Below are 13,026 nucleotides of genomic sequence, written 5' to 3' on the forward strand. Positions count from 1 at the left end.
TACCTGCTGGTTTCTAAAATCATTTCTCCTGACCCCCCTGGCCAAAAACTGTATAGGCATTGCCACAGCTGCACAGTAGATAGCGGTCTGACCTCACGCACATCAGCTCCTTCCTCCTTTTACCCGAGTGACCTGGGGTGAAGGTCAAAGAAGCGCATGGAAAAGCCATGCAAGGTGGAAGGGGAGGACAGGGGCTGCGATCGGTTACCCCAACTTGCCTTGCCGCGTGGAATAATTTTCTCATTAAATGTCTTGTTTTAAAGCACTGCTGTAGTGCCAGGGCCTCACCCAGGCTACAGGCCTTCCTTCATGCGGCAGGACTGCTGGATTACTGTCTGATGCCCACCCAAGGGCAATCCCACAACCTCTGAGCATTTACAGGAGCAGAAATCAGCATGGTAAGTGGAGGCTCCACCCAAACTAAACATCTCTCCCACCGCTGCCCTCCAAAGCCGGACCCAGAGCCACAAAGCCAGATGAGCCCGTTTAAAAAAAATCACTGTGCTACAGAGGTGAATGCAGTTAAAACGTAGAGACCAGCACAATATATATATATATATATATATATATATATAAAACTGAACTAAGCAGTCGAACATTTAATACCTATCCTTCTTAGGATGTTTTGCTTGTGTTTTTCAATTTAATAAATGCTACTATGGACACAAAACCCGACCAGGAAATACGAGAACCCAACTTACACTAGGATGAGATATAATGAGTTAAAATTAAAGGTTGCTGCTGGCTCCCTAGCCCATCCCCCTTTAGCTAATCTGTCATGTAATGAAGAGAAGCACCTAGCATAGGACAGCTAGCTGCCGGCTCACTTACAGCGAGCTGATTAAGAATGTTCAACCAACAGCAGACTGCAGACCTTTCCAACGAAAATAAATAGACTGTATGCAAATGTGTTTGTCACTTTGACAGCATGTCTCAATTAAGGCATCTCGCTGCTGTTGGTAGGCTCTCGCGCTGCAGTGGTATGGACGAGCCAACTGCATTACTGATACACAGGGCTTGACCCTAATCCGCATGCATGCATTTTAAAAAATTCCCCCTTCACCATATACACTAGCATAATACTAGCAGACATGGAAAGCAAGTGACAATGAGAAAAAAGCCTCTTTCATCCTCCCCAGTTTATAAGACCTGTGAATGCACAAACGTATCCTACTGCAGAGTTCTCGTGGCTTTTTAATTGTCCCCCCGCTCCCTTATTCTACACAGTTAAAAGTGACATTAAAATAGCCTCCTTTAATCACTGGTTAGAACCCATCTTCTGTCTAAATAGTAAAAGCTATGGGGTTGATTGTTTTTTTTTCAAAGCCTTAATTTATATTTCTTAAACCTGAATACCTCTTCGCATTTGAAAGAAAGAACTGTTTCATTTTCTGTTTGGTGCGGGGCTATCACCAGAGGAAGGATCTGTGGAAGGACAAAGGCTGTAAGCAAGATAGCTCTACAACTGCCAAGTTAAATAATTTTTTGGAATCTGACATTTGTAATGTAATGACAGTAATAAGCATTTAGCAAGTGAGCCTTTCAGCCCAGCCAATGGTTCGCTACAGCTGACGCGTGTTGCTTTTGACAGAGCAAAAGCAATCATTAAAAAATTTGAAAGTGATCATTAAAAAAAACATGACTTTGGGTAAGTACTTTCCACCTGATTATCTTTTGTTTTTTTAAACCTACCAAAGCGCCTGGATTATCCACCCTTCGTGCAAATCTAAAAGTGGAAAATATTCCCAAACAAAAAACATTATAAGCCTGGCCTAGATTTCTGAATGTTTTTAATGAAAGGAAATGTTCTGCTGCTGGAGCTAGACAGCTACGTTCCTTCAGCAGCCCCAGTCCCCCTCAACAGTACTAGAGCAAAAAATAAACGAAAAATAAATCACAACTGTTATCATTTAATTGGAATAGTATCTGTTTAAAATATCCCCAGCTACCTGCACTTGGCACAACAGGAAAAGTTCTAAAGCCATGAAAACAAATAGTAAAATAAGAGAAAGGAAAAGGAAAACTGAAAACAGGACACTGAAAAACGACTGTCTCTTAGGACTACGTAGACGTGAATTAATACCTAAATGGTGAGTAATTTAGTTATGCTAATATGCTAGATACAACGCTTTGCTTCTATTAATATTGTTTACCTAAAAACGTGGCATGGCTGTCGTTTCAAACGTCCATGTTCTGACAAGACACCGTGTTTTAATCATATTAATTTAACATTTGTCCTTAAAAGAAAATGGCTACTCATTTTGCACTCTAATGAACTTCAGATAAAAATAGCAAAAAGATCAAGAACTTAGGAGAAAGGGAATAAAGTGATCATAAAAGAAACCTCTTTCACAAAAAACCTAATCATGTGAGCATGCTGCCTAGCTGATGGGGAATACTACATGTTTTTCTAGGATGATTTTAAAGAAGTAATATAACATTCTCTAAGTAATTAGCTTCTATAAAACTGGCTAATTTTGTAGACATATTGCCAGAAACGTAAGTACAGCTAGTAGATGAAGCTCAACTGTCAATACTGAAATATAGATTAGTTTTTTTTTAAAAAAATACTATTAATTGATTTTTTCAACCTTATTTTGTTGCTTTTAATTTTGAGATGCACTGAATTGCTTATAGCAATCAGGTGTTTTAGGCTGACACTAATAAACTAGTTTGATAACAGAAGACCCCTTAAATAGTGCACGCTGTTGTACTAGGGGGCGTGGTATAGTGTGAGCTAATAGGAAGGATAGGATAGTTTATTATATTGCTGTAGTAAATGTTCCAGACCTTGCAAATTCACCTAGAATATAATTTACCTTGGAAAAATACCTAACGAACAATCCCCCGTCTCCCCCCGCCCAAAACCAAACAAAAGCCCCATGAGAAGCACTTTCCGATTGCAGAGGTGCGACAGAAAATAAGCCAAGAAAGGTGCAACTGAGCGGCAAAAACTGAGAAAAGGCGAAAGTGGTCTTTTAACTGCTTGGCTGTGACATTGTTTGTGCTCTGTTATGGGCACTGCAGTCTAAACAAACCCAGCACCAAGACGTACCTGCCCAAAGTGCACGGTGATCGGCCGTCGGTCTTCTCGGAGCTTCGGGTCCAAGGGCGAAGGCGCGGTCCTGGGCAGCGGCTCTTCGGGGGCTGCCGAACAGCCATTCTCAGCGATGTCCTGTACGGTAGGAAAAGGTGAATTGCGGGGCCAGGAACATTCCTGATTTAGGGTAAGGAGCAGAAAGGAGGCACTAGAGGATAACGCTGACTAAACATTTTGATGTTAGGAATGAAAAACAAAGCATAGAAAAGAAAACATAGTTAGCATCAAACATTTTCCTGTACTTTGCTATTCCTAGATTCTGCGCAATACAATGCCAGCGCTGCATACAAAATCTTTAAGCTTCAAACATTTTAAATAAAACTCATCTGATTTAAATCAACAAAAGCCAGGAAATTCATGGACAGGGCTAGCGTTCTTCTGTTGTGAAGAGTGAAGAGAAGGAACAGGCTGAGCTACTTTGTCATTTTATCACTAACACCATTTTTACCCCCTGAAAACAGCCGCTGTATAATAGACAGTTGTCTGAGGAAGCAGCATGAAGGGAGCAAACAACAGGTGGGTTAACTAGGAGTTTTGCCTTCAGGCCCACAGGTGTTGTGTACATGCCTTGGAGAGCATCTAAACGCGGCATCTACAGAGCACCAGGAATGGACCTGGAAGAGACAAAGGCATGGAGATGCAAGGAGTCAGAGAAGGGGGGAAAGAGTTCGACAATCAGTTGAGAAAGAAAATCTGCAAGACCGTGAGCCTAAACCTTGTCTCTTCTTGCAACAACGTCAAGGAAATAATGCTGGGTAAATATAGAGAGAAACCCACACGCACTGTAGCTCGGCAAGCCTGACCCGAGGTGGCTGCTGACAGACATTGCTTTGATTCACTGACCTTTGACATGCCCCCTCAAGATGCAGCCTTGCTAAGGTACAATAATGAGACATGTAAGCTGATAGCCAATTAGAAATGGTTCTTTTGGACATAGGCTGACCTAATGTGTTTAGGTCAAATGAAACAAAAAGCTGGATGGACTTTCTAAGGGGCTTTGTCTGCTCCACACAGAAACCGAGAGACCTTTTTAGATCCAGTTGGTGGAACAATGGATGGGCACAAAGGTGGTGATTGAGAAATTAACCATTTTTCTAAAGTGCAACTGTAGAAAGAAACTTTGTGGAAGTGCACAATGCCACTTGGGCTTTGAAAAATGAAACAAAATACAGTGTGCATTAGTAACGACAACCTGAGACCGACTTGATGACAAGAACTACAACTTTTGGAAGAAGTAGGACATTCAGCTCTCAGGATGTGTCCAACTAGCGAGAGGACCAGGTCAGGTTTGGAGCCCTGAAACCCAGGAAAGTGATATATTTTTATGAAACGCAAGATGCCTGTGAAAACAAAGCGAAGGGAATTCAACCACTCCAGAACCCCAGTTTTCTTTTGTCTCCGTCCCCCCAGCTGATCTGCTACACTTCTCAATGATGGTATTGCACAGAGAAGAGAGGCACACGAGCGCCGGCTCCAGTGCTGGAAGCACACAACAACCAGCCTTGTGGGTCTAATGGTCTCCATCTGCACGTGCCCAAAGGGTCTGCTGCAGATTGCAGCAAAGAGGAATTCTTGATCATTTGTTTCACAAATCAGTTATTCGGAGTAAACTGACTCGGGACCTCAGTATTTTAAAAACACGCTCAACCACAGAAAGAAGTCAACACCCCCATTTCAAAACACACTTGGGTGAAGGACGACTTCTGCCTTGACTGAAAGCACATGTAGGCCAAAGTCAGGAAAATCCGATTCATACTGCACAAAACACAGACTCGGAGCACAGTTCATAAACAACCGAACATCAATAGATCTGGAAATCCTATAACTGCAAACTAAGTCAAACTCCTGCCACTTTTGCCCGTGATATAGTCTCAATCCATAAACAGCCTTTGCACACGGGTGCAGCTGCTCTAGCCCTCCAAGGGACAAAGGGGGAACACAGAAAGGAGGGCTGGAAGTGCATGTCCTGAACCTTTTGCAAAGCCTGAAACAACCCCCGAGACCCAGAGCGTATCACAACACATTACACTGCCTCTGACCTAAAGGACTTCTGTGAATTGAAGGCCAACAAAGGCTCACACATTTCAAAGCAAGGCAACAAATGTGGACCACTCCGGGAGGAGCTAAATGCTAACAAACAGACTCCTTTGGAAAAGTGAAAACCTCCTCAGTCTCCTGCTTCCAGATGTGATTTTGCTTTGACTTGTCAAATTCTACTGGACCCCATGAAACATGAAGAGTCCATGAGGGGCACTTCCTGAAGCCAGCAAGACGTGTCTGCAGCAATTTAATCTCTGTAAAGTATGCAAGGCAAGAAACACCCAAACTGAAAAACAGTAAAAGTGACCAGAGCAGCCAACCAAGACAATAATCGAATGGTCAATGTTCCACTGCCTTTTTAATAGAAAGAAAAGGCAACTTGAAAACGGTAGTAAAAAAAAAAAAAAAGAATAAGCCAAAACTCCTACCTTGGGAAAAGCGGCCTATTGATTTCTGGAGAAAAGAATGACAACTATCACCCGTCATAATGTATATAGACACTGCTCCCCTGCAACAACTGTGCCTGGAGGGAAAAGTCTTTGCCAAGCTGAGTTATGAATTTGCTACCCCAATGCTGGGTGACAGTGTTGCTCAATACATAACATTTGAAAAAAAGCTGTATGGATGCCTAAAGAACGTTTTTAGATGTATAAAAATATGCTGGTAAAATATGCATTTGCTTTGTTTCCTAATGACATTATTTAATAGATTAGAAAATGTATGTAGTATAAACACATACGGTATAAGGTAGGAAAAGTCCAGAGGAATTCTCTATGTTATAAACCCCCTACAAGTGACATTGCTAATAGCAAAGTTAGCCAAAGAGAGCAGACTTTTAACCAGAAAAAAATCTAGTAAATAAAAAATGTTAAACAAATTGTTATTATCACGTGCCTGACAACTTATTCAAAAGCTGTAGTTTTTCTTGTCTTACCCAAGGTGAGATGCTTTAAATAAGTTATATTCTCCCTACTGAAAGTTGAGGATGGTACCATTCACATTTCTCCTTCTTCCCAATTCTATGCAGTTAGACTTCAAAGGTGGCCGAGTAACAGAGTGACTTGACCACCTTGCTCCATTTGTGAAATGAAAGAAGCTGCCTTTACTTAAAAAAAAGTGTAGCAGGTATAAAATAAAGCCACCATCCTGTATCTGTTAACAATTATTTGCTATCAGTCAAGGATCCTCTGAAAACTATTTCTGTTGCTTTGAAATACTGTGCCACAAATGAACAAGGGATGGAAATAGAGCCCCATTCAATCTCCACTATCATATTAAAGAAGGACCTTACACACACCACAGTGACCCCTCAATAGGTCAACCCCACATTTCCTATTTGCAATTCAAACCCAAGACTGGAGCAGTCCAAGGGCAAAATGGGCTCTTGATTATATTTAAGAGGTCATCATTGCTATGCAGAGTTGTAGGAAGCAGATCTGCAGCTTTATTGCATTTTTAAATTTATCATTGTATAGAAGCTGCTGCTCTTTGGCAGTGAAAACTGAAAAAAGAGATGTTTAGATTTGACTTTTTCTTCCCAGTAGCTGGCACACTTTTCCTATTAACGATGGGAAATAAGATCTTAAATTGTAGTGGTCAGCAAGGTCTTAAATTAGCCCTGAACAACAGAAGAGCACCCAAGATGGAAAAAATTATAGATGCATTTAACGATGCAAAAGTTGCAAATGCAAAATAACCCTGTGCTTAGCAATCATACGAAAAAGATTATGTTTTCCAGAAGTCAGTAAAAGCAAGTGGAAATTGGTAAAGGTGCACTAATAGATCTGTTAATAGTTCAGCAGCAGAGACATTTCTATAACAACATGATGGTTGGCAAAATGGCTTTCACTATTGTGTCACCTTAAATACACTGACACCTCTTTCTAACATTACCTCCTGATGTTGCACTCGGAAAGATGATGACAGGAGGAGAAGAGAAAGACTGGTGTCATTTGAAAAGAGAAGTAGAATTTCTAAGTCCTGAATATTTACACAAGTAAATGCGATGACCTAATGATTTAATCTATTGCAGAGCAGCTAAGGAAGGAAAATGAATTTTCAGTCCAAATGGGATCCAGCAGGTTGAGGGTGGATGCATGCATTTTTGTGGTGTATTCAATTTAAAATGTTATATGTGTTCCTCCAAATGAATACAAGGTGCCTGGAGGACTAGGGAAGCAACAATAATAAATCTAAACAAATGAGTGAATGAATAAAATAGATATCCCATAAATCGTTAAGTGTCCAATCCTTTCCCGTACAAATGTCACAGAGTACAATATAATACTAGCAATAAAATGGATACAGCAATTTAGTGATTCTACTTAGTGCCGATTGCTCTACAAATGTATGTACCGGGGACAGGAAACAAATTTCATTTGTTATTAGGTTGCATCCAGACACTGAAACGGGGAGTTAACTACTAAACAGGAAAATGCTGCGCACCAGAAAACTGCCTCGTGTTTCCTATCTGTGATCAAACTCTACCGTAAGTGGCCAGAAATGAGGTGACAAGTATTATGTGACTTTAAATCATGTGAGGCAAATATGCTTTTCCCAAAATCTCCAACAATGTGCCCACTATTACAGTTAATGGTCTCCTGACATCTGCATTATGTACACCTTACTTCATGAGTTTATAACTCGGCTATAAAAAACAATCCCTCTATACCGACAGTTGAGAAGTTTAGGCAGAAACAGAACCCTTCCCTTAACATGAGAAACCCCCCCCCCCACCCATTTCGCACAGTTTTAACATTATTATTTTGGGTATTTTGAGAATAAGTAATTGCTGAAATATTGCCAAAAAAAAATCAAAAAAAATCAGTAGTTGTGTAAGCTGCAGTAAATTAGGAAAAAAGCATTCTGAATGAGAGCTTCACAGTTAAATTATTAAATTGGCTACCTTGTAATCCCCATAGACTATAATGGCTCCGATCCGCAGAGTAAATAGGATAGCTGAAAGAAACCTGAAGGCAGAATTATTCATCCATCCATGTGCTATGTATCGATATGACCACCCTTCCCGACTCAAAAGGAGCAATTAGTATTGAATCACACACTCCTCAGACAGTTTAGCATTCACCAAATTTTACTGTTGGGGTAGGAGGGGTGGGGAAGAAGGAAATTCAGAGATGACAAAGTGTAGTGGGCTTCTGGCCAATGCTTGACATATATATATGACCACAAATTAAAAATCAGATTTAAAACCAGAGCCTAATTCAATTCAGTTGTGCTTAAACTTTAGAGGAGACACTGATGACATGCGCTAACCATGGGCCCAGTTGGAGACCCTGGGCTATTTCCCTGGAGAGGTCACTCTGGGAATATACAACAATTTGCCATTTGGAACAAAGTTCACTGTCATTACCGGAGGCAAGATCAGCTAGTTCGTGCAAAGCCCCCTCCCACAAGGCCTTGGCACAATGGACGGGAGAGGGACAGCCATAAATGGAACACTCAATTTTCTGGCTTTTGTGGGTTTAAGTCAGAGCCTTAATGTATTTGAAGATAGTTTTTTTGTCTGTGAATATTTATAACAGTGTGAAAAATCCAGGACAGCTGGTAATGCATTTTGAAGTGTGCTAACAACACTGTATCAAACAGCTTTCTATTGATCACATAATGCTTTTTGTGGCTAAGTATTTCATACGTGGTGCTTATACATTTTGAATAAGAACTTCAAGTACCTTTTGCTTCAAGCGGTTTTTCACCTCTTTTATTCCCATTTTTGCATGATCTTTTGCCTGCATGAAAAATTAATTTAAGTTAAAAATCCCTTTCTATTTCCAGCAGTGACTGTGCTTGATTTCAGTCCATCAAGACTCACCTTCTCTGATTACTCAAAATGGCAAGGAAAAATTGGATCATCACATTGAAAACATAATAGCTATAAAAACAAATATAAATCTAAGAGGTTAAAAAAAAAAATCTTTTAACAATGTAGCAGAGATTTTGTTTTCTCCGTTGTGATGGCAGAGAATTCCCTCCCCACCCAAAACCTTCAATTTTTCCCCACTCTCTAATTACTTATCTCTGCTGCATGGTAACAATTACTAGTAATAGCAGCGCTACAAACTTCCCTGCTGCAGCGCTCTGAATACCAGCTTCATTTCATCAGACCCAGACCTAAACCTTGGGACCTCTCTCAAACTGGAAGCCGGCACATGGGCACAGTTTGAGCAGACACCTCACGGCTTTTGTCGTACTGTTTCCTAGAATTCAGTTTTGAAGAAATCCTCACTTGTTTCCATTTTATTTTATCCCTGTGCAGTGAAATTGGCAGTTACAAATCACAGTGCAGTAAGTTATTACCTATTTGTTAACCAAGCATTGAAAAGACTTCCATTTAAAAAATAGCCTGAGAAGTCAGGCACAAAGTACACAGGTGTGAGAAATTTCTGGGGGAACATAATGGATATTTATAAGAGATGGAACAAGTGGGAAAACGGGAGGATTTCCTCATTTCCATGGAGCTGCTAGCAGAGAGGCCCAGGGGTAACAATCGATTTCCAACAGTGTTCAGATGAAATGGGAAAGGTGTTTAGTACAGGATACAGGTACTGCCCCACGGAAATCATGCTGTTTAATAACTACAATGTCACTTTGTACTTTGAGGAAAAATCGCAGGGCCCTGTGATTTCTTTTGCGATTTAATTACTATAAAAAGTTTCAAACGCCATTTCATTGAAAAAGAAAATATTTTTAGAGGAACAGAAATTAAAACCATTTCGGGATAGATGCTTAATGATACTGGTGCCAGCCCTTCATTGCTAAAATGCATTTATCTTGTGCCATTTGATTAGTGTACAGAGAAGGACTTAAGTCTCAGGCTACATTTAAAAGGTTAAAACAGCATCCTAGTTCGATTCAGTTGTCTGGGGAATATGATAGTACATAATACTCACAAACTTATAGACAGTCTTCATGGCAGGGTTAGCCTTGGTCTTTACTGTATTTAAAATGGCTCCACTTCCTTTCTATAATTACAGTAACAATAGAGTCATTTTAACTGAAGCGCTTTAAAGCAAAAAATGACAATACAGAGACATCATTTTAGTGGCAGAAAGCAATACCTGTATTTGATATCAGAGCTCCACATCTAGCTAGTATTTTTTTTAAATACTGTATAATTCATCTCTCTCTCATTAATGATTAGATACTCTTCTTCCCAGGAAAATCTGGTTCCTTTTAAATCACTTTTAGGACAGCATTTTGCAATATAAAAGATTTCAGTTTCTGATAACAAAAAGCACCCATCTCATTATGTCTATGTTCAGAGCTCCTCTCACTAAAACCGAATCCATAACGGTTCTTGTCACTTCCCACGGATCTCCTATGCATTACATTAAAAGCAAGTATGTTTAATAAAGCACCATAACAACTAATGCCTAGCTGGGGCAGACCAATCCATCCAGAGTAGCTTGTACATTTGCTCTGAAAAAATCCTACTGTCTGCAGTGCACTTTCCCTTTCACGCCCTTTTTTTTCTTGCAGTCTGTATATTGCTGGTGTGCTGTCTCTCTCAATATCCAAACACTGGGAGAAGGGATGAATTGAGAAAACATGAAATCTAGCTACAGCCGAAGCATAATTCCAGAAAAGCTGAATCGCATACAGAGGACACCATAAAAGGCACATAAGACTGTGATATGTCAGACAGAATAATCTATTAGTCTAGTTAGTGTTTTATTTATCTTCCGCACACCATTGACTCTTGCTGCATAGTACATTATTTGATAAATAAATCTTGTGTGAACAGCAGATGGGTAAATCCATGGAATAAAATGCTGCATAATTTCACGATAGTTTATCCTAACATACAATTATGCTTTCAGAAGTGTTACAAATGTTGATGCAAACTACTTTAACTTGAGATTTACTACATGTTAGTGAACAGAATTTAACAAGCTTTATTAAAAGCAACTTGAAAGCACTCCGATTTAACCTTAATTCATAACAATTCTTTTTTTTCCTCTCCTTTTAACATGATTTGGAATACTACATGTATGTAAGCGCTTTTTTGTTTAGCATCATTAACATTATAACGGCATTTAATCCTCAATGAACTAGAGAGCTTCCAGTCCAGCAGTTTGTCCAGTGCGGATTTCTGCTCCTAACCAGGGCTGCAGAGGAATGGGATGCTAGACTCAAAGAAGGGAGCTCTCCTCAAGACATCCCCTCCCAGTCACGTGCAGCTTTAACTACTGATAATGGAGATGCATCATTTTTGGTGGGGGAGGGACCTATAAAGTCAAGTCCCCAGTATGGAGCCAGAATGACCATTTATTATTTACAAACAGCAGTGTACTATTTCTGCATATTTACACAGGATATTTCTTTGATGTCAAATACACAGCGTTAGTCTAAGCAGACAAACTCACGGGCTGTGCAGCAGAAAAAAGAAGCACCCCCCTTTCCATGTTTCCCATTGTTCACAATTATTAAGTGGTAAAACTGTTCAAAATAGGCAACCACATATTTCTATATGCCAAGATGATAGAAGCAGGATTGAAAGACCATGAGAAATATTAACCTCAGCACTACTGGGGGTTTTTTCTTCCCAAGTGCGTTCTCCCTTCTATTTTTCACTTTGTATGAACAGCACATTATCCTTCTGCAAGGATAGTGTTATTTGACCTAGACTAAACATTGTGGGATTGAACTAGTCTTGCTTCAGCTAGTGGCATTTAATAATGGTGCAAAAACTGTCAATGGTCCAACAAGAATGATGGTGTGCGTTTGGAGAATATTGTATTCTTACCCTTACTGTTGAGAGCCACTGGTGGTACAGTTTGTCACTACCTGAAGATAGAAAGAAAAATTCTTTATTCCTTAGTAACAAGAAATGCTGGCATTCACTGTTTGTAGTGGTAGTACTGCATGAATAATTTAGGAGAAGATATCTGTCCTCTTCCCTCTACTGGGAATAGGGTAACCAAAAGTTAACTAGATAGCAAATGGGAGAAAGACAAGCGGGTAAGTGGGATTACTCTTCTCCCTGGGTTCTTTTACAGACATTTGAAAAAGTTAATGATTTTTTTTTAATTCTCATGAAAAGAAGAGATGGGGCAATGGTTTCAGCCAAAGTTTCTCAGGCCTGTAGTACAAGACCTCTTCTGGTCTTATGGTAAAGCAGGGATTTATAAAGCCTCATAAACAACCTAAGATAATTATGTAGACAGACTTCCAGAGGAGAAGGAAAAGTTCACAGGCATTGTTGCTGATACCGTTACCCCAAATGAGTGAACATCCTGACCTATTAAATCAGGGATACACACCCAAGAATCTTAGATTTTTTTATTTTTTTTTTATATAGAAATAAAATTTTCTTACCAGCATATTCTCCCATATTTATTTCTTCTTCAAAAACATCACTGAAGCCCTCTCCAGAGTTGAGAAGATCAAGGCGGCCATCAATAAACTGCAAAAACATTTATAAGAAAAATGTATAACCTAATAAAGCATTCCAACCCTATCCCAATTGAAAACATTATTCCGAACTTGTTGTAAAAGACAACGTTACAAACTTTTGGGATGAATGCACCTTTAAACCCAAACCCCTTTAAACAGGTAGCACGGACACAGAACATCACTTTGCCAGGGTATACCAGTGTGCTCTTTTATAAGAGAACAGGCAACTACTTGTATTTGGCCTCCCCGAAAGGGCACAATAATGCTCTGTATTCTGCACTGAATCTGCTGACACAATTGGTTCCAATTCTGCTCACACTGACCGATGGGAATTCAATCAGAGCAGAACATAAGGATCTATTTAATAGATGCAGTTTCACACTTGGTTTTGAGCAATGCTAGCAGACAACATTTAAAGTACTGCTGAAGGAGTCGCATCTACTTTAATTAGTAAATGGAACCACTAATTTCCC

At 39.8% G+C, this 13,026-nt stretch overlaps 1 protein-coding gene across 7 annotated transcripts in view; it reads right to left on the bottom strand.

The window, feature by feature from the left end:
* DENND1A (DENN domain containing 1A) overlaps positions 1 to 13,026 on the bottom strand; it is a 287,266-nt gene that overhangs the window by 42,725 nt on the left and 231,515 nt on the right. For 4 of the 7 annotated variants that reach the window (XM_059715737.1, XM_059715734.1, XM_059715738.1 and 1 more), the window contains 6 exons: positions 12,476 to 12,563; positions 11,904 to 11,944; positions 10,048 to 10,119; positions 8,830 to 8,886; positions 3,056 to 3,175; positions 1,357 to 1,425 (listed from right to left, as the gene is read on the bottom strand). In XM_059715737.1, the coding sequence (XP_059571720.1) occupies positions 1,357 to 1,425; positions 3,056 to 3,175; positions 8,830 to 8,886; positions 10,048 to 10,119; positions 11,904 to 11,944; positions 12,476 to 12,563 (447 nt within the window). The remainder of the gene's footprint in view (positions 1 to 1,356; positions 1,426 to 3,055; positions 3,176 to 8,829; positions 8,887 to 10,047; positions 10,120 to 11,903; positions 11,945 to 12,475; positions 12,564 to 13,026) is intronic. The other 3 variants (XM_059715740.1, XM_019500981.2, XM_059715735.1) reach the window with 1 other exon arrangement.

This window comes from Alligator mississippiensis, chromosome 12, assembly GCF_030867095.1.
Source record: "Alligator mississippiensis isolate rAllMis1 chromosome 12, rAllMis1, whole genome shotgun sequence".
Lineage (NCBI taxonomy): Eukaryota > Metazoa > Chordata > Crocodylia > Alligatoridae > Alligator > Alligator mississippiensis.